At 35.5% G+C, this 26,533-nt stretch overlaps 1 protein-coding gene across 2 annotated transcripts in view; it reads left to right on the top strand.

Annotated features, from left to right (window-relative positions):
• The window catches only part of RNF217 (ring finger protein 217), a 117,864-nt gene that overhangs the window by 47,077 nt on the left and 44,254 nt on the right, over nucleotides 1-26,533 (top strand). The window contains exon 2 of one of the 2 annotated variants that reach the window (XM_079148261.1): nucleotides 25,766-25,999. The exons of the other annotated variant lie outside the window; for it this stretch is intronic. Within the exon in view, the coding sequence (XP_079004387.1) occupies nucleotides 25,766-25,999 (234 nt within the window). The remainder of the gene's footprint in view (nucleotides 1-25,765; nucleotides 26,000-26,533) is intronic. 2 annotated transcript variants of the gene reach the window in all.

Below are 26,533 nucleotides of genomic sequence, written 5' to 3'. Positions count from 1 at the left end.
AGTTGTTTTGGCACAAGGATAGTATTATAAGTGAATTAACACATTTGATGGCAAAAGGTTCAAATGAAACCTATAGAATTACAATGCCAGTGATACAGGAAAGCATTTGTTCACTTTATAAAAGAAGTTTCCAAATATTTTATTCACTTTACAAAAGAGGTTACTCTGTATTTTCATAAATCAGATTTTTTTTCAGATGCATTTAAAATATTCTTGGTTACACCCAACCTTCTAATAGTACATAATTGATTGAATTAGAGTTGTTTCAAGTATAACGAGTCATTCCTATGACTGGCTATTCAAAAGTTTGAGCTAACGTAACATGGAACTATTAAGATTTATAGAGACATGGTATGAAAGTGCTTTACTTTGGCATCAGCAGAGATTAAAGGTGGTATGGAAACATGTAATGCTACTGCTTTATATCTCTATTTTGTACAGCATTTTAAATAATGTCTTAAGCCTCCCACCTTAAATTTGAGGAAAATAATGCTTATCTCTGTTTTTATCAGGTCAAGTGACTTGGTAGAAATTCAGGGGGCACTAGTTGAGTGAAAAAGTAGAATTATTTACAATATTTTTTCCCCAGAGTTTGGCTTAATTCATACCTCATTTTGATACAACAGAATGAGCTCATTGTATTTATTTCAGGGACAGATCTCCTTGAGCACAAGGATTTTCATTGAAAATATAACATCTTGTTTGTTTTTTGCTGAAGGCTTTCCAAACACTTTAGCATTCAGGAACTTGAGTTTTAACTTATAGGGGCTGTGAGAAAAAGGGAGAAGACAACAGTGGACCAGAAATCCAGATTCATTTTAGGAGAGAAGTAGTTATAAGCAGAGATATTTAAAACTTAGATGATTAAAAAAGGAATACCAAGAAGAAAGGTGTTAGTCCACACCACTGAATCTCAGAAAGCCTTTGGTATAGGAGGTAGCAGAATATTTTGGTGATGGTGGTGAGTTGTAGAGCTAAAAGCAATAGGATTAGTTGCAAACCTAAATACAGAAGAGGAATGCCATTCCCCTCACCTCTCCCTACCTTGCACAGCTGGGAAGATTACCTTTCTTCCAGAGTAATGAAGACTGGAAGTCTAGCAGGTGGGCTCAGGTATACTGTAATAAGGTGTTCTGCACTGAAAATAGGAATCTGCAGGAAGTCCATGTAAAGGCTGGTAAATTCCCCAGACTTCTTGTGGCCACCTGTTCCAGTACCAGCCAGCTTGCCATTTGATCACAAAGGTGTGATCGGCCATTGAGGCCAGCCCCCAGATCTTCCATTTACCTTCTTACTGCCTCACTCTTAAATATGAATTTCATGAAAACTATGCAAGGATCTCCACCAAAAAAGGGGAAATCAAGGAAGAGAGCAGGCCACATAGAATCCAGGAAGCAGGGGGAAAGTAGCAGATCTAGCATCAGTTCATGTAGTAACAGAACAGAAGACTTCAGAAGGTGTGCTCCAAGAAAGAAAAAACGGGACTTAATTGACTAATTCATCTAATTTTGTGGGAAAAATAGTCTTCAGGGATGTTTTAATTCAATTAGAGGATCTTAAGAAGTGTTTGTGATTAGAATATATAAAGCTAAAAAATAATGGGGAAAAAGTAAATGTTTTAAGTCCTGTGAATGCAGTATCACCTATAGTAAGATAAGAAATGAAATGTAATGATGATACACTATCAGGGTAAATAGTTAATATTGCTTATTTAGTCATCTAATAACCTAGGTGTGGATTATTAAGGCATTGGACTATAACTATTGGGAAGACGGATACAAGTAAATAAAATGGTAAGATATGTATAAAAGTCTTTGTAGGTCCCAAAGAGCAGAGTGGAGGGAGGGGTACAGCATACACACACACACAAAATCTGGGTTATCTTTGTGCTACATAGTGGATTATAATTCTGTGAACCCAAGTTTGTATACTGAATTACATTAAGGAGTCTTCTTTAAAAAGAGAAATAAATGTACAATTACATGCTCAAAAATAAAAATAAAAAAATAAAAAAAGCACAATTTGACAAATTTCACTCTCCCATGCATCTCCACCATCCCTTTCTCTCTCCCTCTACCCTAATATGCTAACCCTTGTACTTTCAAAGCATCCTTTTCCCACCCTTTCTTCCCTCTGAATTCCACCTGTGAGGGAAAATTATGATACCTTTCTATATGAGCCTTATTTCACTCAAAATTACATTTTCTAGTTCCATCCATTTTCCTAAAAATAACAGTATTGTGCTTATGGCTGAATAAAGCTTCATTGTGTATATATACTACATTTTCTTTATCCAGTCATCAGTTGATGGATACCTGGGTTTGTTCCATAACTTGCCTTTTGTGAATTGTATTGTGATAAACATGGATAAGCATGTGTCTCTAAAATATGCTGACATTATTTCTTTTGGATAAATAGAAAGGTGTGGTATAACTGGATGATATGGTAGTTCTATATTTAGTTTTTGAGGAACCTCCATATTGATTTCTATAGTGGCTGTACTAATTTACATTCCCACTAACAGTGTTGTGTTTGTCAGCTTTTCATCACTGATCAAAATACCTGACAAGGACAACTTCAGAGGGAAAATTTATTTTGGGTTCAGAATTTCTGAGGTCTCACTTTGTGGTTGACTGACTCCATTGTTCCCGGCAGACATAAGGCAGAACATTATGGTAGAACGGTGTGGAGGTGGAAAGCAGCTTGGCTTATGGCAGCCAGGAAACCGAGAGCAAAGAACCAGAGACAAGATATAGTCCCAAAGAGCATACCTCCAGTGACCTGTTTCCTCCAACCATGCCCCACCTGCCTACAGTTACCACCCAGTAGTCCATACAACAATCAGTGGATTAATCCAACAATTAATCCATTGATAGGGTCAGAGCCCTAATCATTTCCTAAAAACCCTACCTCTGCATATTGCTGCATCGGGGATCGTGCTGTCAAAACATGAGTTTTTCAGGGAAAATTCCAGATCCAAATCATAACAATTGTACAAGAAAAACTCTTCATTGAAAGTTTTCTATTTTGAATTGGAGTTAGTTGTATTGTATGCTATTTTAAAGTGAGATTTTATATCTACTTAGTTGAACATTTCAGAAACTTAATTCAAAGGCAATTTTTAATGGTTTTGTGTATGATGATAATGCTTTCGTTTTATCAAGCTCATGGCATAGTATTTGTGCTCATTTGATGGTTAATAATAGGTGTGCATAATGACCACAGCTTGCTTTAGCATTGAAATTTCTATTCAATTAGGAAAAAAATCTTTCTGTGTTATGTATTTGGTAATGCAAAGCTTTGGATTATGTTGGCTTTTTAAAGATTCAGTGCATGATTTATATGATTGTCAAAATCTGCCTCTGAACACTTCTTATGGATATGCTAAAGAAGACCACAAGAACATTTAGTGGCAGTGTATGTATTTTCTGAACTACTTTTGCCACCTATACTCTGCCTCGTATTCTTCAGCTAACTTTTTAAGTGGAATTCTTTATTTCTTCAAGCAGATTGAGTGCTTAGGGCAAAATAGGAAAGAAAAATAAGAATATATAAATATGCTTGCTTATTTTTGCAAAGAGAAACATAGGAATGATAAATAAACTAGAAGCAGTGTAATGGTTTATCTATAGAATTGAGTGGTAGTGGGGTGGAAGGGGTATCTGAGCTTCCCCTTTTGAGTATAAATATTGAATGAACTACTTTAAGAAAACTTTGAGTATGTTTTTCATGTTGTTTTGATTTTTGAGTCATATTTATGTTTCTCTTACAAAAATAAAATGAAATCAAAATGGATTTTTAAAAAATGCAAGCCTGAAAATAGAAGAACAAACAAAGGATGTAAACTATCTTGAATTGATTGCATAATCAATGAATGAGTTAATTTGGACAACTTTTAAATGCAGTGCTCTATGTACTTATTGAGGTATGTTCTGAGCATAATTTCAAATAAATCTTAATTTTTATGTAATGGTTTCATTTTGCAAGGTTTCTCATGTGTTATTTATAAAAAAAACTTATACATATTAGAAAATAAAGCAAATAAATATGTTCACATCAGCTTTCTGACTGTGGAGAAGAGAATTACAAATATGTAATAATGGAAAGTGAGAAATTGTACTATTGGGTTAGAATTGGAAGCATCCTTCTGAAATTATGATTTAAAATATAGGAAAGAAAATAGGTAGGTAGACAGGCAGGTAGATAGGTAGGTAAACAAATAGATAAAATTAGCCATGATCACTGAAAGGCCCTAGGGACATTGATACCCCAGCAGAAATAAGTGCATTTCTAAAGCTTTCATCTTGGTTTCAAAATATAATTTTCCACTTGAAGAAATAGGGTTCTGTGGAGAAACAGCTGATTATAGCAGTTGGGCAAGGAATTATTCAAGACTAATGCAGACTTGTCAAAAAGATGCTGCCTTAAAGAGGTCTCCGCTGGCCATATTTGGGGCATAATAAATAGAAAATCAGAGCCTATACTAATATTTTTTTTAAATGACATGAAAAATTCTGTCTTGTACGAAAGTGCCAGTTACTGCAAAAGAAATAACAGAACCATAAAACCACCATTTTGAATCTGCACTGGAATATCTGATGCAGGAACAGACCATAAATGGATGGTACAGCCACTGGGTAAAGTGTCATTGGCGAACAAGATAGGGTCCCATCATTAGGTACCAACTGCAAATCTCATGTTAATTACAATAGAGACCTGGAAGATATCGCCATAAAGAAGTGATCAAGCCCAAGTGTCTTGAACAGCAATGAGAGAGAAGAAATGTGTGCTTCTTGATCAGATGTGTGGGAAGGACATAACACCACAAAGTATAACTCAAATTTCATCATGGGAACAGAATTAACAAATCCAGGTTGTAGGACATTCTACCAAACAACTGATCTGAATTTTTCAAGTTTTTAATGACAGAATACTTCCTTAAAAGCTGAAGGACTAAAACAGCTGAAAGGGAAATGACAAATGCACTGTGTGATTCTGGATGGAATTCTAAATATTTTTTAAGACAGCTATGAAGAACATTTTGGGGAACATTGGGAAAGATGAATATGAAATTTATAAACAGTAAAAATATTTTATGCAAAGTTTCCTAATGAGACAATTATATTGTGATTAAATAAAACAATTCTCCTACTTTAAATGGCTAAGCAAAAAAGAAAAGAAGAGGTTTTGTGTGTGTATGGGAGAGAGTGATGAAATGTTTCAAAATAGAAAACTGGGAGTAAATTTCATGAATGGATTATGGAATTACCGCCTTGGTTGTGTTGTCCTTCTTTTCTCTAAGTGTTTTAGTAAATTCCTTACCAGTACAGGGACCCGGTGAAGATTTTTAATTTTGCAAAAATGATAACTTGGAATTGAAAGCAATCAGTGTGTTTCCTAAAGTGAGATCTTAATTAAATATTTTGAAAATACATGATCAAATCATTTTGAGATATTAAAATGAAAATCTAAATTGCTACTTGAGGTGTACCAAAAACCACCTTTGTAACTTCCTTTCCCTTTGGAAATCACCTGTTACCATTTTGGGGGAGGTAGGGATGAAAACTCCTCTGCTAAAATAATATACGTTAAAATAATATATTGCCATTTTCACATATCAAATTGAAGTCGCAGTTTGCCTTGTGGCTCCGTCAGATTACACAAAACAGCACCACAGATCTGGGCAAAGAACTATAAGTAGTTTGAAGTTGTCCCACCTGCTTCAGAGGCCAAATGCTGTTCTCTCTTCGTGTTGTTCTTCTCATGCAGTGCTACTGGTGAGAGTTTCCTTTGTCAGACTTCCCACCATCAGCAGGACTTGAGACAGAGCTATTTATCCTGATGATAAACAGCTCCCAGTACAATTAAGAGACACCCTCTGGCTTAAGGTCAGATTTCCGCCAAGGTCTGGATTATTCTATTTCAATTTATTTCAACAAATAAATTCTGAGTGCTAACTGTATGCAGGACAGAATCCTAGTGCTCCCTAGGATACCAAGAAAAATAAAATGTGGTATGTGCCTATGAGAAGCATATAACCCAGGGAAAGAATGCTGAGACCATTAAATCAATATCTGTTATTAAAAGGTAGAGAATGGAAGTGATTTAAGAGGCAGATAAACAATATGCTGTGAGCACTTGGTATTCAGAGGTCTCTTGTCTTTTAGTACTATCATGCGGGTCTTTCTCAAAATGGACGATTGGAGCCCAGTCATTCAGATGGTTTACAGAACCATGATTCATGGATGTGAGATTTGGCTGTATATTTTTTAAATTGCCCTGCTTTCTGATGTTAATTATTGTAGCTAAGCTGCCAAATAAACATCTGCTCAGAGTCAGATTTTGGATAAAGACTTGCTGTTTTGGCTTGTCTTGCTGGAAACTATTCTTACTTTACATAGATATTATATAATTTCTGTGAATACTGTATAATGTGTTTGAAGCATCAGACTGTCAGGTCAATACATGGCTAAAAAATTCACAGAATAGGAGAAAATACCAAATATACTGAACTATATTAAAACTTAAAATGAGTAAAGTGTACATACATTAAAATAGTAATATTTGTCATTTTTGCTTGCCAAATTAAAGACAAATGTTTTGGAGGTTTTCTTATGTTGTTTTTGCTTACTTGCCTTTTAATGGTAGTCCTTAGCAGAGCAAGGTGTGGTAAAACGATCACTGTTGTAGAGTTTAAGTAAATATGGCATTTAGAAAGCAGTTTGGCAATATGTGTTAAAAGTTTTGTAATGATCACATACTTTGGCCTAATAATTCCAATCCTGGGAATCTGTCCTAGGAAAATAATCTGAAGTACAGAAAAAGCTTTATAACCAAGTTATTTATTGCACATTATGTAAAATAGCATTAAGTTGGAAACAGTGTTCATGAAGTTAACTGTGGTTCCTCTACTTCTTGAATATTACACAGCTTTCAGACACACTGATCACACATGGCAATAACATGGAAAAGGCTCAGTTGGGTTCCATGGAAAGGCAAGGAAACAAATATAATTTAGAGTACATGCATGATATAGTGTATTTTATAAGGAAATACATGAAAATACTCATGTTAGTACTGTATTTGGATGATAATACAAAGTCTGATTTTTCCCCTTTTCTATTTTCCAAATTTATTTTATGAAACCATGGATCAGCTGTGCAAACAAAAGTGCCCTCATTTTCCCTGTATAACTAAAAAAATTGACTAGGAAGATAAAACATTGCATTGTTCAGTAAATAAGTTTACCCACTTCCAGGACTGTCACTAAACACTTCCCAATTCTCCAGGTCTCCAGTATGCTGGGAATATTTTTATTTCTTGCAGACCCAAACCAGAACATTTTGATTTTTGGGGGGTGGGTAGCGGGAGTAGGCAGGATGTGTTTCTGTTCTCTCTCATAAAATGATGAGATTATTCAACAGTTAGATAATACTTATATAGTTTCATTATGTATGGTAGGAATCCAGTGAATCCAGGAATCCAGTCAGGCAATAAAGGTGAAATTAGTGAAGTAATAAAGATCATAACAATCAGTGCACTTTCATCTAAGCAGCCTAGAAACACTTCAGGGTAGCTGCACTAGGAAAGATGGCAGACCAATAAAGAATGTTCCCTTCCCTGTATTTCACCTTTTACTTTCAGTTAGCATATTGTATGTGACAACTGAAGCCATATTCAGCCAAGAGTTTAGCTGTTCCCTCTGGGGGCCAAACTTCCAGCATGAGTGAGGTATTTGCCCTGGTAGGTATGACTAATTATCTTTATCTTTTCACAACAACTGATCAAGGCCACTTCGACTGTCACCTCTCCTTCCAGAACCCTTAAATTAGTCTACAGCCAGACACTGATCATTCTACCTACAAGGCCATGTTACATACTAAACAAGGCAAATGCACAGAATCATAATCCACTGGTGAAGTTTGAGCCCTCATGAGGCAGTCATCTCCTGAAAGCCTCACATCTGGACATAACTAATGCAAGCCTTTAAGTACATAGGTCTTTGGGGGACATTGCAGGTACAAACCATAACATACAGATGCCTGCGTGCGCACACACACACACACACACACGCACACACACACACACACACACACATAGACACACTGCATCCTATGCAGTTCCAAAGGATTTACTAAGATATGTTTTAAGGAGAATACAATTCAGTGTGATCAATATGGTAAGAGCATAATATAAAACTGGAAATAACTAATAAAAATTTCAGTGTATGAAACACTTAAATTATGTGCTTGTTCTCTCTTGACTCTTGTACTTATGTTTCCCTTACCAGAAGAGGTATGAATTTTTTTAAACAACTTAATCTTTAGTTTTATTCTCTTAAAGTATCATGATATGTTTCACTGTTCTTTTACTGTTCATGTAAGTGTTCTCATGTGTTTTACGACTTCTTATATATTTATCTTAGCTGGTTTTGTTAAGTGAATAATTACTTCAATGAAGATCCCCACATTTCATCTATCTCATTTCTAATACATCAGCAAATATTTACCTTGTTAGCTGATAGCAAAGTCAAGGGGTTTTAATTATGTGAGGATCATCCAAAGAAATTACAAAGTTCAGTTACAAAAGGGGTTTCTAAAATGTATTTACAGTGAATCAAGATATTTCACCCTGAATTTTCTAGTCCATTTGCTATCTGATCACAGCTTTTCAGTTTATAGAGTATCCATTTACTATGTGTATCTTATTGACACCTTCCTATTGCTTTCATATTTTGAAAAGAGATTGCTATACTTCTGAATGTTTCCTCCATACTTTGAAGGCGTAAAAATTCTAGCATCAAAAGAGAAGATAGTTCAAAAAGTTCTCTTCTCTTTTTCCTATTTAAATACACTTTTATTTTGTTTCTGAGACATATAAAGAAGATTTGGTTCTGACTCTCCACTAAACAGTATTTTATGTCTGGAAATAATGAGTACAAGCCAGGAAGAAGGAAAGTCTTTCTTTCTTTATTGAATCTGAAAACTCCAGGTAATGAACAGACTATTCCTAGAACTGGGTGGATGGTGCACAAAGATACTTTGTTTTGGCATGAAAAGGCTCTGTTCAAACTGCTGTTTTTAAGTTTAAGAACTATGTTAACTTAGTTTAACGTCTAGGAAAGCATTGATACTTGCCAATTTGTAAAGACCAAAATCTGTAGAGGAAAAAAAAATTAAATAGTTCTGAGTTAAAATGTAGAACATGTCTTTTTAAAAGTGTCAAACTTGAATTACCTCCAACTTTACAAGTATTATCTTAAGGAGTGATTTTGTTTCCCTATTTGTTAAACAAATTGGAAAGAGAGTTTTGGGATTTTTTTTTTTTAAATAAAAAATTATGTTAAGTCAGCTACATAAGAGGCACATTGCTTTCTGTGAATTCGCTAAGATGATGACGTCACTGGGTGGGATTCCCATGGGGTTAGGTCTACTTAAGACATGCTGCTTTCTAAACTGCACACTAACAAAGGTGGGGACAAAGCCCAGAATCCATTGGTGCGAAGTCATAGGATATGAACTAAGACTACTGCATATATTCAGAAACAAACCTAAATAATGGTCATAACTCAGTTTTAATCATGTAATCTGATGCTTATAGTTACTAGTATCTTGTCCTGTTTTCAAGACTAATCCAAAGATTTGGTTGCTGGTGTTACCATTAATTCTAGATCTATCATAGGCTGAAGCCCAGCTAACACGTAGGTAAAAAATAAATTGAACAATCCAAATTTTAACAAAAATGCCAGAACATTAAATAAGAAAAAAAATTTTACATCTTAGAGAATCAGATTTTAGAGATTCCTTCTCTCTCAATTCATGTTTTCTCATATACTTTTGTTTTGTTTGTTTGTTTGTTTTAAATTGTAGATGATCACAATACCTTTATTTATTTATGTGGTTCTGAGGGTTGAACCCAGTGTCTCATGCATGTCAGGCAAGTGCTCTATCACCCAAGTCCTCATACACTTTTACACTCTTGAAAATGCAGTTTTATTATGCTTTCTCATCTAACATTTTTTATATTATTTTTCATAATTTTTTCCTACTTAAGACATAAAATAGCCCAGATGTCCTCATCAAGATCCTTTTAATTCTTCGTGGTTTAATCCAAAGCCCTCTTCTTCCATGAGCAGTCATAATGAGTTCTCCTGTGTGCCTCTGTGCCTGGACTGTGTTTTTTCTTTTTTTTCTTGCTGGGGGGTAGTGGGTACCAGAGACTGAACTCAGGGGTACTCAACCACTGAGCCACATTCCCAGCCCTTCTTTGTATTTTATTTAGATACAGGGTCTCTCTGAGTTGTTGGCACCCCGCTTTTTCTGAGGCTGGTTTTGAACTCTCACTCCTCCTGCCTTAGCCTCTGGGATTACAAGCATGCACCTGCGGGCTGTGTTATTGATGTCTGTGTGTGCCTGTCCTGATTAACGGGAGTGACCACAGGGTGGTAGATCATTCATCCTTACATTCCCCATTGTAACTAGTTGAGTGCCTTACCTTAGGGTATTGAATTGAAACTAATCCATAGAATCATTTTCAGCAAAGTGACTTAGTAAGAAATTGAAGTAAGAAGTGAGCAAAGTCGTACAAGTAAAATGTCAGTGAAAAGAGGGCAGAAGTGACAGCATTAGTTTCCGATGAAGTAGAGAAACAATTTAACTGTAAAAGGACCAAAAAAGGAGATTATGAAGATATGTCGTAAGTCTGCATGCACTGAGCACTGTTGTAATCATGTATATATAAACCAAAAATGACTAGAAGTGCAAAGATAATTAAAAAAAACTAGAATAGTGAATTTTAATACTTTTCATTCAGAATCAGATTAAGTAGACAATTTATAAGAGCATAGTGGAATTGATTGAAATAAAAATGTGGCGTTAAAAACTTCTGTATAGAATCTTATACCTCTTTGTTAGAGTAAAAATTTGTGATGTTTGTGAAACTTTTTTAAAAAGATAATATAATTGACCCAAAATAGAACCTTTTATTTTTTGGAAATTAAGGTTTTATATTATACTTACCCAATTCATAATCGAGCGAAGTTGAAAAAAGATAAAAGGAAAAAATTAAAACCAAGAACGTTTCAGCTGCATAGAAATTTAAGAAATACTTAAGGAGAAAATGAACACAGATTATAAACTTCTCAGAACATAATGAAGACAGAACATTTTATACCTCAAGTTTTGGAACACAGCAAAAACTATTCATTGCTAACAAGTAAAAGCAGAAAGTAAAGGGACTAAGAAACTAACAAAATGAGAAAAGGAAGAGAAAAACGAGTCAAGTAAAAGTAGAAAGAGAAAACTACTAAAAGGTAAAAAACAAAGGAAAACAGAAAGAAAAAAAGCAAGACAGTGGATAAGCAAGTCCAAAAGCTGGTTATTTGAAGAAATAAATCATCCTTAAGAGTGAGTTTCAGGACTGGGGTTGTGGCTCAGTGGGAGAGGGTTTACCTAGCATGTGAGGCACTGAGTTGGATTCTCAACACCACATATAAATAAATGAATAAAGTAAAAATATTAAAAAGAATGAGATTCAATGATTGAAGAAAGTTGAAACAGACAAGATGAGTTGAAAAAGAACCACAAAGAGAGAGAGATGGAGAAAATAAAGTCCATTTCAACAAAGGTGAAAACTGAGAAGTCGAAGCTTTCCTTGGAAGAAGATGGGCCCTAATATCTTCACAGTAATTGGATCATTCAAGTTTTCCATCTCTTCTTGGATTAATTTTGGTAACTTACAATGCCTTTTTTTTTTTTTTTTTTTTTTTCTTTTCAGTCTTTATCAAGGTTAAAGAAAACTTTTTTTTTTTTTTTTTCCTTCCAGTAGTCAGACCATCTGCAGGATGGCTTTGGTTTTCAGGTGTGTCACACTTTTAGAAACCAACAAATCTGGGAAGAAAGACTTCAAATGACATGAGGAAAAAGAAGTGGGCATGTACTCTAGTTTGAACTTGAAGTATCTCCAAAAGACTCCTGCTCAAAAGGGATGAGCCTTAGCCTGGGGCACTGTTGGGAGGAGGTAGACCTTGGCGGTGGACCTTTTTGGACGTGGGGCCCAGTGGGAGGAAATTAGGTCATTTGTGGCATGCCCATGAAGGGGATATAGAAGCCCTGGCCCCTCCTCTCTTTCTCTTTGCTTCTTGGCTGCATCTCAGGTATTTTGTCACAGGGATGGAAAGCTGACTAACAGGATGTTTACTTTGAAAAGACTGAAGGGGTATGATAGCTGTCTTCATGTACTTGAAACTCCATTACCAAGAAGATTGAGTAAACACATCTTAGAAGACCAAAGAGAGAAATAAAAACACCCCGTTCTGAACAGAAGAGATTTGGGGGAGCTGCTAGGTTCCTGGCCCAACATATCTGTTTTATAATCATTTTCCCTGAATCTATTACCATTAACGTGTCCTTGCTTGAGTCAGTGGCACTAGTGTGCCTACTTAGAAATCCTCAAAACTGCCCTGTATTTGCAGTTCAATTTCTTATTTCATTGTTTAGAGTTGTTAAGAGAATTTTCTGACCTGTGGAAAGGCACGATTATTTTCCATGACTAAACCACTGACTTTTTTTTTCCTTACATATTTTTGTCTTGGTGTATTACAGTTGTACATAATGATGGGATTTTTTGTTACATTTTTGTACATGCACACAGTATAACAATATAATTTGGTCCATATCACTCCCCAACACTTACCCCATCTCTCCTCTCCTCCCACCCACTGGTCCCTTTCCTCCACTGATCTCGCTTTGATTTTAATGAGATCCCTGCCTTTCTTTTTATTTTTCCTCTCTGGCATCCACATATGAGAGAAAACATACAACATTTGACCTCCTGAGTTTGGCTTAGTTTGCTTAATATAATGGTTTCAAGTTCCATCCACTTTTCTTCATGGCTGAATAAAACTTCATTGTGTATATATGCCACATTTTCTTTATCCATTTATCTATTGATGGTATGAAACCTAAGCTGATTCCATAGTTTGGCTATAGTGAACTGTGCTACTATAAACATGTGAATCAATGACTTTTAGTTTGGGCATTTTTAGGATGTTTAAACCTATCATAAGGGCCAAGAGAAAGAAACTGATGAAGAAGGAGAGGGAGAGAGGAGTTGTAAAGTTTCTTGTGGATCTGTGAAGTCTTTTTAAAAATTAAAGTTGTTTCATAAACTGATACCTAGCTTTTGCATGTGTTCCTGTTCTCCAAAATTGAACATGAGGGTAAGATGTTTTGTTAAAGCTTTCCTCTCCCATTAAAGCAATGCTGATTATTACTCTGTGGTATCGGGTCAACTGAAAATATTTCCTATGTTGTATCATGCCTATTATTGTGCATTATGTAGTTTGAACTTTTGTTTTCATATGCCTTTAGTAGTATGCTTTTGGAGGGAGAACACTAAATTATGAATGAGAATTCTTAATTATGAATGATTACAGATTCAAAATGTTCTAAAAAAAGTAATAAGCACAAAAGTGTCTTTAATTTCTAAAATTACTTTTGTGAAATACTGCTTTGTAAATGTCAAGTAAGACAAATATTAACTTTTACTGAGTATTCCCTATCTACCAGGTATTGTTCTAGGCATTTTACATACATTAGCTCAAGATGCCTCTTATCCACCCTATTTGGCTGGTATATTTCCACTCCAGTTTTACAAATGCAGGTACTAGTGAAGGAAGAGATTAAGGACAGAGAAGATTAAAAGAGGGGTAGAACTGGTTTGACTCTAGAATCTATTCTTGTGAGTACTACATGCAACAGCTTTTTAAGCCAGAGCTAAAAGGTTTAGAAAGCTTAAATGTAGTTTTGATTTTTTTATAAGATAGAATAGATCTCAGTATTATTTGATTGTAGAGCTAGAAGGAATGTGTAATGATGAATTAGTCCATCTCTAAGATAGTTGGTTGGCATGCCCCTGGATATCCAGCATACAGGGACCAAGGCAGCACCAGGACATCGTGGCTGATTCCCACTTCAGGGTTCTATTAAGAAATGACTTGCATAATGTCTTTACTTTCTGGTTATAAGAAATTGGAGTATATCATTTAGATTAGTGATGCAAAAAAGTATGTAACATTTCAAGAAAATAAACTCAAATTTCTTCTGTAAGAAATTTCCTCACTCTAAAATGTAACAAAGTATCTAGTCTCTCTTTCGAATTCTGCCTTTCAGAAAGTTAATTTTATCTTGGTTGAGTATGTACTCCTTCTGTTTCTCTGAGCACATGCCACACATTCTTGTTTCAGTCTATTTATTGAGAAATTTGCATAAAAATACACTTTGTAGTAATATTCTTCAGGGATTAATTAGAATTAGGGAATTATCTTCTCAAAGACTCAGTATTTACTCCTAAAAAAATGAATTGCTTGCCATCGGGTAATACATCTACTTGTGTTTTTCTCAGAGAAAATTGGATTATAGTTATGATTCTTTCTAATAATTGAGGAAAAAAATGTTTATTTTCCTTTCAAGTTCTGAATATTAACTTTCTACTCACCTGTGAAATAAAACTTCTTTTTGTAATTTACCATACTTTTTTCTTATTGTGCCTCATTATTGTGAGGTTTCAAGTCTGTTTAATTGTCCAATGGAGAGCAAATTAGAACTGTCCATTAAAAATACAAACATGTTCCTTTCTATCTAACAATTCTGATTTAGGGCAATTCATCTTACTGAAATACTTGTACACATGTGAATAATATATGTATAAATATGTGCATTGCAACATTGTTTGACAAAGCAAAATACTAGGAACATTCAAAACGTCCATCAAGATGGGAAGGAAAACAGACTGGTTACAGTAAAGTAGAATACTGTAGTAGGCAGTTATTAAAAACAAAAGATTAGAAAAGTTCTTATAGGTTGATATGAAAAATTTCTAAAATATTTTGTCAGGTAAAGAAAGCAAGGAAAATAATCTTTGCAAACATTTGGGTTTTGAAAAGGACAGAATGTATATATTTACATTTCTTATATGTGCTTTAAAAGTTTCTAGAAAAAAAAACCAATCATTTGGCTTGTGAGCGGGGAGAAGTGGACAATTACAAGCCAGACTCACTAATTGTGTATCTACTTTTACTCTTTGGTATTTGAACTCTGAGAATTTATGATCTTATAAAAACCAAATTAAAAAATTTTAAATGTACTTAACTGAAAAACTGTCTGAAGCATGGTAATTCACAGGGAGGGGGAAAAGAAGTTCAAATAACAAAAACATATGTCTATGTAGGAAAATACATTTGGATTGCTTGTATAAGACATTAACACCACACTAATCCTGTAGTTATTATTTTAACTATTTAAACATTGTTTTTGATGAATCTTTAAGTGTGGAGAGATGAATCTTTAAGTGTGGGGAGACCTAAATTAATTCTTTCCAAATTACAGTTATTGTGGTTTTTATGTGTTTTTTGCAGATGAGTCCTTTCATGTGTTTACTAGTTATTTGTGAGTATCAAATGCATGTTAAGTCTTGACTGTTTTCCTGTTGGGTTGATTGTCTGCCTTTTTCTTATTATTTTGAAGTTCTTTATTCTGGATCTGAAAGAAATGTCATTTAGATATATCAAATACCATCTCATATTTTGTATTTGCACTCTTGACAACATTTTTTGGTGAGCAGAGATTTAAATTGTATTTAGTCTTATTTATCAATTTATTATGGTAAGTGTTTTGGTATCATCTTTAAGAAATCTTTCACTTCCCTAAAGTTATAAAGATAAAAAAAAAAAAATAAAAAAAAAGAAAAAAAAAGTTATAAAGATAATTATCTTCATATTCTTCTTGATGATTGTAGAAGTCTTCCTTTTTCACCTTTCATTCACACACACACACCTGGTTTGAGGTAGGAATCATGACTGATATTTTTCATGAATATTTAATCCATAACAATTTATTAAAAACATAACTATCCCCATTGCTCCATATTGGCAATATATCTAGTGTCCATATGTATGTGGTTTTATTCTGTACTTTTTTCTGTTTCAGTGTTTTTTTTAATCTAACCTTATTCCAGGGTCAAACTATTATAATTATTGTAATTTTATAATTAGTCGTACGTCTTGTAGAACAAGTTTTATTACTTTTGTCTTTCTAAATCAAGAATGTCATCTTAGTTCATTCAGGCTCCTACAACAAAGTACCATAAACTGAGTAGCTACTGTAGTTTGACTTTTTTTTTCTTTATCCGGTTGCTGGGGATTAAACACAGGGGCATTCAACCACTGACCCACATGTCCAGCCCTATTTTGTATTTCATGTAGAGACAGGGTCTCACTGAGTTGTTTAGTGCCTTGCTGTTGCTGAAGCTGGCTTTGATCCTCCTGCCTCAGCCTCCCGAGGTGCTGGGATTACAGGTGTGCACCACTGTGCCCGTCTGTAGTTTGATCTTGAATGTCTCTCAAAGGCTTGTGTGTTTAAAGCTTGTTCCCCACCTTTGACACTATTTGGAAGTAGTGGAATCTTTAGTAGGTGAAGCCTAGTGGAAGGAAGTTAGGACCAGACCCTCTAAGGGGATGTGGCACTGTAGCCCCTTCCTTTGCCTTTCTTTTTTGCTTTCTGGATACCAAGAAGTAGACAGGCCCCTTTTGTCATGTAACTCAGCCATAATGTACTGCACTGCCACAGGCCCAAAGCAACAGGACCAACCTCCCATGCATGGAAACTTCTGAAACCATGAGCCAGAACAAACCTTTTATTAAGTTTATTATCTCAGGTATTTTGTAACTGTAATGGAAAGTTAACAAACACAATAACATATAAACAACAAATTTGTTTCTGATAGTTCTGGAAACTGAGAATCCAAAATCAAGGCACCAAGAGATTGAGTATCTGGTGAGGGCCTGTTGCTCATATACAGCATGTTTCCTCACATGGTAGAAGGGGTGAGGCAGATTTCCAGGGCTTCCTTTATAAGGGCACCAGTTCCATTCATGGGGACTCCAACTTCCTGACATAATCATGTTGCAAAGGCCCAACCTCCAAATACCATTACATTGGTAATTAGGTTTCAATGTAAGAACTTTGGGGAACATATTTAGACCATAGCAAGAATCATATCTATTCATGCATATTTTAAAACTGACTTCTAATTTTAAACCAAACTTTCCTCAAAAATAAAAAAAGAAGGAAAAGAAGAGAGAGCGGGAGAGACAGAAAGAAAAGAAAACTAAGTAAGGGAAAACTGAAAATTATATTGAAATTGCCTTGAATCTATAACTCATTTACTGTGTAGAATCTGCTAATTCAAGAACATCTGCTTTAATTTTCTCAAAAATATTTCATGTATTTATATGTAGGGGTATTAAATATCTTTTGTTAAGTTTATTCATGTTTGATATGTTTGATATTGCAAATGATATTGTTTCTTAAATACTTTACATTTCTTGTTACTAGTATATATAAGTACATTTGATTTTTCAAATGTGCTATCTTGGCCTATTCAGCAAACTTGGTAAATTCACTTTTAAATTCTAATAGTTTATCTGCAGATTATTTTGAATTTTCTGCAGATACAATCATGCAATCTAGAAACAATGAGGGATTTTAAATCCCTATTTCTAGTTGTTTTATTTTCATGTCCTTTTTTGGTCTGCTTGCATTGGCTGTGAACTCTCACCATTGCTGATAATAGTAGTAGTGGGCATGATGACCCCATGCCCAACTTAAGAAGAAAGTGTCTAATATTTCACAATTATGTTTATTGTAGGTTTTCTTGTAAATGCCATTTATTCAGTGAAGGAAATCTTCATTTCTTCCTAGTGTGCTAAAATTATATCACATTTATTATTTTAAATATATCAAAATTTAATGTCTGCTCTGATTATCATGTGGTTTTTCATTTTACTTTATTAATGTGTGAGTTGCACCAATTGATTTGTGAATGTTAAACAAGCCTTGCATTCTTAATATATAGCCAGCTTTATTGTGATATATTACCTTATTATGTATTGTTGGCTTTAGTTGCTAATATTTTGTTTAGCATTTTTTAAGGATTTTTTGCATCTGTGTTTATGAAAGAGATCATCAGTAATTTTCTTTTCTTTCAATGTTCAACCTTATATAGTAGCTAGTGCAATTATTTCCTCCTTTCCCTCTTTTCCTCTTTTCTATAAGAACAGTTGTGTATTATTGGTGTTGTTTCATCTTCACATGCTTGGTAGAATTCACCAGCAATATACCTGGAGCTGAAATTTACTATTTGCACTATGCCTTTTTCTCTGATTGCTTGTAAATAAGTTTCTGTGTTTGGTATCTGGCACTTCCATGTGATGTGTCTTAGTGTGGCTTTCTTCGTATTTATCTTGCTTAAAATTGACAGAACTTCTGGCCTGATGTTTTTCATCATTGTTTTTTAATTCAAGGTATGTATCACAGGGCTCTGCAGTATCTGCTGAGTAGACAGAAAAGCACATGTATCAGTAGAGCATTTATCTTTCTATAATCACTGGTAATAAAGTTACAGGGAAAACTGAACCTGAAAAACAAATTTGCCCTGATGTTGCTTGGCAGAGCAATTAGTGCACCCAAGGGGCTTGAAGCTGTGCTTTGCATGGGGTGAATGTCATGTGTGTTTCATGTTTATGCTTTTGTTGTGGTATTCTCTTCTCCTTTGCTGAATGTGCATGTTTCATGTTTCAGTACAGGAAATCTGAAATCCCTTGGTATCGAGTGAGCAAAAGGCCCAGGCACCCTATAAATTCTCATAACCAACCTTAAAACCATGTTCAAAGTCATAAATTATACATTTCACAAAGTGAGTTTTGAGGCCCCAGGTTTATACTTTTCTCTGTCCTTTTCTTTGGAGGATTTAATTAATTAATCTTCCACTTCAGAGGTCTGCCTTACCTGAGTCACTAAATTACTTTGGAGCGCTCCCAAGTGCCAAATTAGCCATCTACCTCAGGTGTTAAGTGGATAATAATGTCTCTTACTGACACCTTGGAGATTGTTTTAGAGTTAAGTAATTTATTCTTACAAGAATGGACATGATTTTGTCCAGCAGACTCAGAAAGCATATTTTCCCATGATATAAACAGTAGAATTATTGGTGAATGTCAAATCATCACTTAGCCTCTCGAATACAATAAAAATGCAAAATAACTTGGTTTTAACTATGTTAAGTACATAAAATCATGTAAAAAAGTTAATTGATGTTTGAAATGTTAATATGATATTAAAACATTTTGAGAGATATATAGTTTTTTAAAAGACATCTAATTTTTTAAGCGCACATAGAAATATTTATGAGTAAGGTAACATGATGTCTGGCGTTTGCTTCAAAATAATATGATAGGACCATATGGGTGAGGGCACAGAAGAAACAAGATTGGCCATAAATTGACAGTTGTTTAATCTGGAGAATGACTACTTAAGAATTTTAATATTAATCTGCCAGCTTTTATATACATTTACAATTGTTTGTAATAAACATCTTTTTAATACTAGATAAATATTAAGGGAATTAGTGCCAAGAAGTCCCAAGTTGCTAGAGGAAACTAAAAAGGCTAATTTAATTGCTGCACTCTCAGCTTCCATGAAGGCAAGATTTATGGCATAATCTGCTGGATATTGTGGACTTCTTATATTCCCTACCATATTGTAGGAACTCAGTATTTTTTATGTATCAATGATCTTTGTTTCTATTACTATGAAATTGGTTCTGAATCATTTCCAGCAAATATTTCCTTGTAAACTGTATTTTATTTGAAGTTTCTCAGTACCACCTCACCAGTCCTCAAGCTATTTAAGTCAGAAACCTAAAGTGGATTCCTCCCTTTACTTGATTTCTAATAACTAATCCATCACTAAATTCCTTTGGTTCCTCTCAAGAGAAGACTTAAAAAAGATTGGCAGGTGTATGAAACAGTGTCCAACATCACTGATCATCAGGGAAATGCAAATTAAAACCACAATCAGATATCGCCTCACACCCGTTTTAAAATGACTATTATCAAAAAGATGGGAGAAGTGTTGGTGAGGTTGTGGAGAAAAGGGAACTCTTGTTCCCACTGATGGTGGGGATATAAACTACCACCTTTACAGAGAAACAGTATAGAGGTTCCTTAAAAAATTAAAGCATACATATGATCCAACAATCCCACTACTCAATATAAATGCTAATATATATATGTTACCTATATATAGTATATATCCTCTATATACATGTGTATATATACTATATATGTACACATATACACACAGAGAAAATAAAGTCAATGTTTAGAAGAGATATTTGCACTCTATGTTCATTGCAGCTTTGTTCACAATAATTAAGATATGAAATTGAACTGTGTCCATCATTTAGGTGAAGGGAAAAATATGAGTTATATATGCACAATAAAATACTACTCAATTGGGTCTTTAAAAAGAATGAAATCCTGTCATTTGTGACAATATGGATGAACCTGGAGGACTTTATGTTGAACAAAATATAGGCACAGAAAGATGTCAGAACTGCAGTTTCATTGGAATCTAAAAACATTGAACTCATAAAAACAGGAAGTAAAGTGTTAAATACCAGGGTTTGTTGGGGTGGGTTGGGGAAGATTGAGAGACGTTGGTCAAAAGATTCACTTAGAAGAAATAAGTTCAACGGATCCATTATACAACATAGTGACTAGTTAAGAACAATGTGTTATAAGCTCACCAAGAATTTTAGAGTTCTCACTTAAAAAAAAAAAAATAGGTGAGGCGATGCATGTTAATTAGCTTGATTTAACCACTTCACAATATACACATATTTTAAAACAACATGTTACATACCATAAACATATACAATTTTTATTTGTCAGTTTTAAAACATCCCAAATTTGTTCTACTTTTGAAATACACCCACCCCATCTCTCCATCTCTGGCTACCTCTTGCTACCAACTTAAGTCATCCATTGTCTCCTACTGGAGAACTGGTGGGAAGAGGGTTGCAATGCAGGGGGCCACTATTCTCCCAACCTGCACTTCTTCTCCTGAACAGTGCATTGTACTAGAAGAGCCTAAATGATTCTTTAAAAAAAAAAAAAAAAAAAAAAAAGTATAAACAAGACGTTACTCTTCCTCTTAAAACTGTTAGTGATTCATATTCAACTTAGAATACAGTGGAGAGTTGGGCACCATGGCACATGCCTGTAATCCCAGCAGCTCAGGAGGCTGAGGCAGGAGGATAGAGAGTTCAAACCCAGGCTCAGCAAAAGCAAGGCACTAAGCAACTCAGTGAGACCCTGTCTCTAAATAAAATACAAAAAAGGGCTGGAGATGTGTCTCAGTGGGTCAAGAGCCCCTGAGTTCAATCCCTGGTACCCCTTGCACCCCCCCCCCAAAAAAAAAAGGATACAGTGGAGACTTATCATTGCCAACTAGACTTGGGTGACTTGTCTCCTGCCTGACACTCTAGTGTCATCTCGTGCTGTTCCCTCTCACTTAGTGTGTTTTAGTCACTGTGTTCTGTGCTTTGGGCACAGGGACAGCAGGCACATCTGGCACCTTCTACCCTGGGGCCATTGCTGTGGTTTGCTTTGCAGGCAGTTTCTTCCTCTGCATGACAGGCACAGGCACTTCCCCAGAAACTCTCCCTGAGTGTAGTTCCTTGGTAACACTGGTTACAATCTGTCTTTTTATTTACTTATCATTCATTTCCTCCAATGTGGTGTTTCTCTCTCCTGTCATCTCACCAGAAGTTCATCTCAATGCCTGATCCATAAAAACCATATTTTACTGAAATTTGAGACGTGATCAACATAGGATGCAGTATTATGTTATGTACCATTAAAAAAGTAAAAAGTACTGCAAATTAACCTGTGGCTAATAACTATTGATTATGAAACAGTCTTGACTTTTGAGATGTTAAAATGATTTTTAAAGTGCATCCTTGAATTAATGGAACACTTATTTGTTAAATAAATAAATGAATGCACTTTGCTTACTCAAGATTTTTTGTTTGGCAGTGATCTTTTGAGAAAATTATTTTGTAAAAAGATAACACATATATAAACCAAGAGATCAGACAGATCATGAGTAACACTGTGCATGAAAAAGACTGAAAAAGGCTGATGGTGTTGGTATGAAGAAGTAGGATATTGAAAATATGTGAGGAATTTTTCAGTTTGCCAATTACTGGCTTATTGGCAAGAATTCCAATTCTGAAAATGAAATTGTCATTTGTAAGAAAATGGATGGAACTAGAGACCATGTTAAGCAAAATAAGTGAAACTCAGAAGGTCAGAGATTGTATATTTTGTATCATATGTGGAAGCTGGAGAGAAGGAAGGAATAGAAAGGGTGGAGGTGGATCTCATGAAAATCAAAGGGAGATCAGCAGAGGAAAAGGACTGGGGCTGAGAGGTGCAGAGGATGGGAAGTTCTGGGGAGTGATATGGGCCAAATTCTATTGTTATATTGTGTGCATATATGAATATGCAACAAAAAATTCCATCGTTATGTATAGGTGTAATGCACCAGTAACAAAATGTGGAAAGAAAAAAATACCAAAAAACAAACAAACAGTAGTTTCAATTCTGAATACATAAGTCTTGAGTCAGCCAAGCAATTTGTGTGGAGTTGTCCTGGAAGTAGATTCAGCCCTCCACTGTACAAGGAAAGAACATAGAAAAGATGGGGTCAGATGTTGATAAACCTATAAAACTGGTAGTGGGAAGATAGGGGAATATGCATCTGATTTCTGTTTGTTCAATAAAATACTCTATGATGTCATGGGTCAGTTTAGTAGGATAGGGATTTTGGAGCTCTGAGAAAGAAGAGAAGTTTTGGAATAGTCAATAGGAAAACATGAAAGCGAAGAGGGATTTTACGTGGAAATAAAATGCATTTGCAGACAGATTTGAGAAACACTGAAACAGAAGACAAGACCCTTGTTGGCTGTTGAATAGTAGGTAGCCCAGTGTGGTTGACAAGTACCCATTACTGAAGGAATAACAAGATGGTGTGGTCCCTAGAGCTGCAGAGGATGATAGTCCCTAAACTACATTCCATTTCCCCAACACCTGACTATTCCCAGATGGCTGGGAAATTGCTGCATCTATAGCTATCATAAATATAGTTAAAATTAATAAACTTGTAGGCTGAGGGAAACTGGATTCAAACACTGACCTGGGAATCCGAAAATCAGTGTCCAAACCAATAAAGTATACTGCTCCCCAATAAACAAGAGCCTTTAAAGTGGCTCTGTGTGTGCATGAGCACTGTGTGTGTGTGTGTGTGTGTGTGTGTAATGAAAAGGAACTCTCATGTGCTAAAAACTGAATAGTGTTCTATTTTTATAGGAAAAAAGGCAGATTCCCAAGGTGGCAACTCTGCTCTCATCCTCTGGTCCATGTTCATCTGCACAGCCTCATCTTTCCATACTCATATACTTGGGCCATTCTTACTACTCATCTTTAATCCCCCCTCTAAGATGGTGATCTCTAAGTTCATCTGTGTGTCCATGTGCTGTTTTAGTCAGTGTGGTTGGGGTATGGGAAGAATATGGGCACCCTGTTCTGTGTGCTCTGTTGTCTTCCTCTGGGCCTTCGTCTGTGCTATTTCTTCCATCTGCTTGGAACACCTTCACCCTTGCTTGCCAAGTCCTGCAGATCTTAAGATCTTACTGGGAACCTCCCTTCTCCCCAGAAGCCTCCTCTGAACCTCCCTCAGTCTGAGGTTGCCATGCTTCCCCATGCTGTCCTCTAACACCTGTGCCCATCCTGTCTGGTGTATTCACTCACTCAGTGTCTTCACTGCCTCTTGACTGATGGACCTGTGAAGCTTCAGCTCCCAACACAGTGCAAGGCTCAGGATTGGCCTTCATAAATGTGAACTGAATGTTAAAGGGGGAAGTATTTCATCGTTTTTGAATGTTCAAATTATATACTTCATCAAGCCAGACTTCTCATTTTGGAGTTTGTCTACATGAAATCTCTTGAGACTTCTGTCTTAAAATAATTTATTAGAAACATAATTAGAGGCTCAAGGCTCCTGCAGCTCGGGAGGCTGAGGCAGGAGGGTCACCAGTTCAAAGTCAGCCTCAGCAACTTAGTGAGGCCCTAAGCAACTCTTAGTGAGACCCTTTCTCTAAATAAAATCCAAAAGAGGGCTGGGGGTGTGACTCCGTAGTTAAGTCCCCTGAGTTCAATACCCAGTACCAAAAATAATAAATAATAAATAATAATAATAATAGTAACTGGAATCAGTATACCATGATAACACCATAATGAGTAATAATAAAATCTGAGTCTCTGAATAGACCCGTCAAAAAAAGTAGAAAATTGGGTAACTATTTTAAAAACAAATCTTTTTTTTTTTTTTTTTTGCGGTACTGGGGATTGAACCCAGGGCCTTGTGCATGGGAGGCAGGCACTCTACCAACTGAGCCATATCCCCAGCCCAAAAACAAATCTCTTTTGGTCACAGTTTTTATACAGTAGTAACATCAAATAAATAGCATTTTGTACTTCCAGCAGATTAGTTATGGTACCGGGGTTTATTCAAAGTCAGACTTCCTCAGACCCTTCCACTTGCTATCGTTTTGATCATGTCCTTCACGGTGTTAATTCAGCTTGTCATTCTCATGCACCCTTCAGCCTCCAACTTTGTAACTACTTTTCCTCAAGTTTGTGCAGTATAAACAGCAAAGTTGAAAGTTACTGTGAATTTGGGCTTTTTAAATTTCCATTGCCCTCTGTGATGATTTTTCCCCTGAAGACCCTGCGACTTCCTCCCCTTCCTGCCTCAGCCTTCATGGTGGGCTTTTCTCATGCAGGTGGATGTGTCTTGATCGCTCAGAATGTCAGTCACTCAAGTGAAAATCAGAGCTGATAGTCATTTGCTGTGTGGAGTTTCCAGTGCCTTCCTTTGCTAATTAGGAAGGGCAAAGGCGATTATGATGCCTTGATTGTAAGGAGTTCCTGCTCACTAATAAAAGGATAGAGTCTAGCTCCTCCTTATTTGAAAGTTGTTTATTTATTTCCTTCAGTTTTTAAAAATCAGTTGTGTCCACATTTTGCACTTTAATATTTTACTGTCATTTTCAACCTTAGCCATATCTAATATCCTATACAAAAATGCTAAACGTATTATTCCAGCATATCCTCTCTTGATCAAGCTCTGTGTTCCTCTGAATAAATTAATTTTGTGAATTTCATTGGTGGTAATCAAGGCGCATAACGATTCTCTTATTTTGTTTTGCACCTTTGTGTTTGATTTCATTTTCTTCCTTGCCCCTGAGATTCTGGAGACATAGGAGCTAACTTACTTTATGTCCATGGCTTGGAAGGATCAGACAGCTATTTTTTGGCAATGATTTTCAAACCACAAGACACACTACATAATATACTTTACAAAATCTCTTTGTCCTTTAAACTTAAAATGTGCCCAGAGTTTAGTGCTAAAATATTCTACAGTAATGTTGACATCTGAAACACCTTGTGGTTGGCACGTGGTCTGAATGCTGGCTCACCCTACAGTTACTGTAGTTGGTTGGCACAGGGTCTGAATGCTGGCTCATCCTGCTGTTTCCAGGAGGATGGGATGGTAATTTTTTTCCTTGGTGAGTCTTGGTAGCTTAGGTTCACAAATATGATCAGAGAAGACTAACTATCGAATAAATCAGTATGGAAACAGTGATTGTTTTGGGACTACCTAATACAAAGTTGATTGCCCCTCATTGTTTTCTTTAAAAATAATAGACAATCCTTTACTACAGTCATGAAGTAATGATACTGTATGCAAAAATGAAAAAGAGAAACTTAATAACCAATGCCACCTACTCTTTCACACAGGTACAACTTGGCCAAGTAGAAATCAAATGCCCTATCACGGAGTGCTTTGAATTCCTGGAAGAAACAACTGTTGTCTATAACTTAACGCATGAAGACTCCATCAAGTATAAGTACTTCTTGGAACTTGGCCGCATTGATTCCAGCACCAAGCCGTGTCCTCAGTGCAAGCACTTTACAACCTTTAAGAAAAAAGGACATATTCCTACCCCTTCAAGATCAGAAAGCAAATATAAAGTAAGCATGTTCACCAGAGTTGTGGGTTAGATGTCACATGATAGGAGCAGCCATATTGGGCCGACTTGTGGTGGGCATTAAGTGGGCTTCCTTCCCTTCCTGGAGCCTAAGGTGAGCATACATTGCCTGTAATTCTGAAAATGTGTGGTCTGGGTAGACTGATGCTAAGTGGGCACTCCTGAGGATTTAATTAAAGATTTTTTATTGACTTTAATCATGTCGAAAATTCTTCTGGTAATATAATTGAAAAGATAATCTTTAGAGTAATCATTATCATTACCAAATACTAAGTTAATACTAAGGTTTTTTGGTTTTTTTTTTAAAGTATGAACTTGATCTTGACTTTCTCAGTGATCCTGATGGAAATCTCCTCTAACTCTGCCTGTAAGAAAGGAAAATAGTATAAAATGTTATTCATTCTTTATTCAGCAAATATTAGAATGTCAGTGTATGCTTGACATTGCATTAAGTTTAGGGGACACAAAAGTAAAGACATTGTCTCTGCTTCAGAAAATCTAATAAAGATGTGTTAGT

The sequence above is a fragment of the Sciurus vulgaris genome, assembly GCF_902686455.1.
Source record: "Sciurus vulgaris genome assembly, chromosome: 7".
Taxonomy (NCBI): domain Eukaryota; kingdom Metazoa; phylum Chordata; class Mammalia; order Rodentia; family Sciuridae; genus Sciurus; species Sciurus vulgaris.
This window is presented reverse-complemented; position numbering and strand designations above follow the sequence as displayed.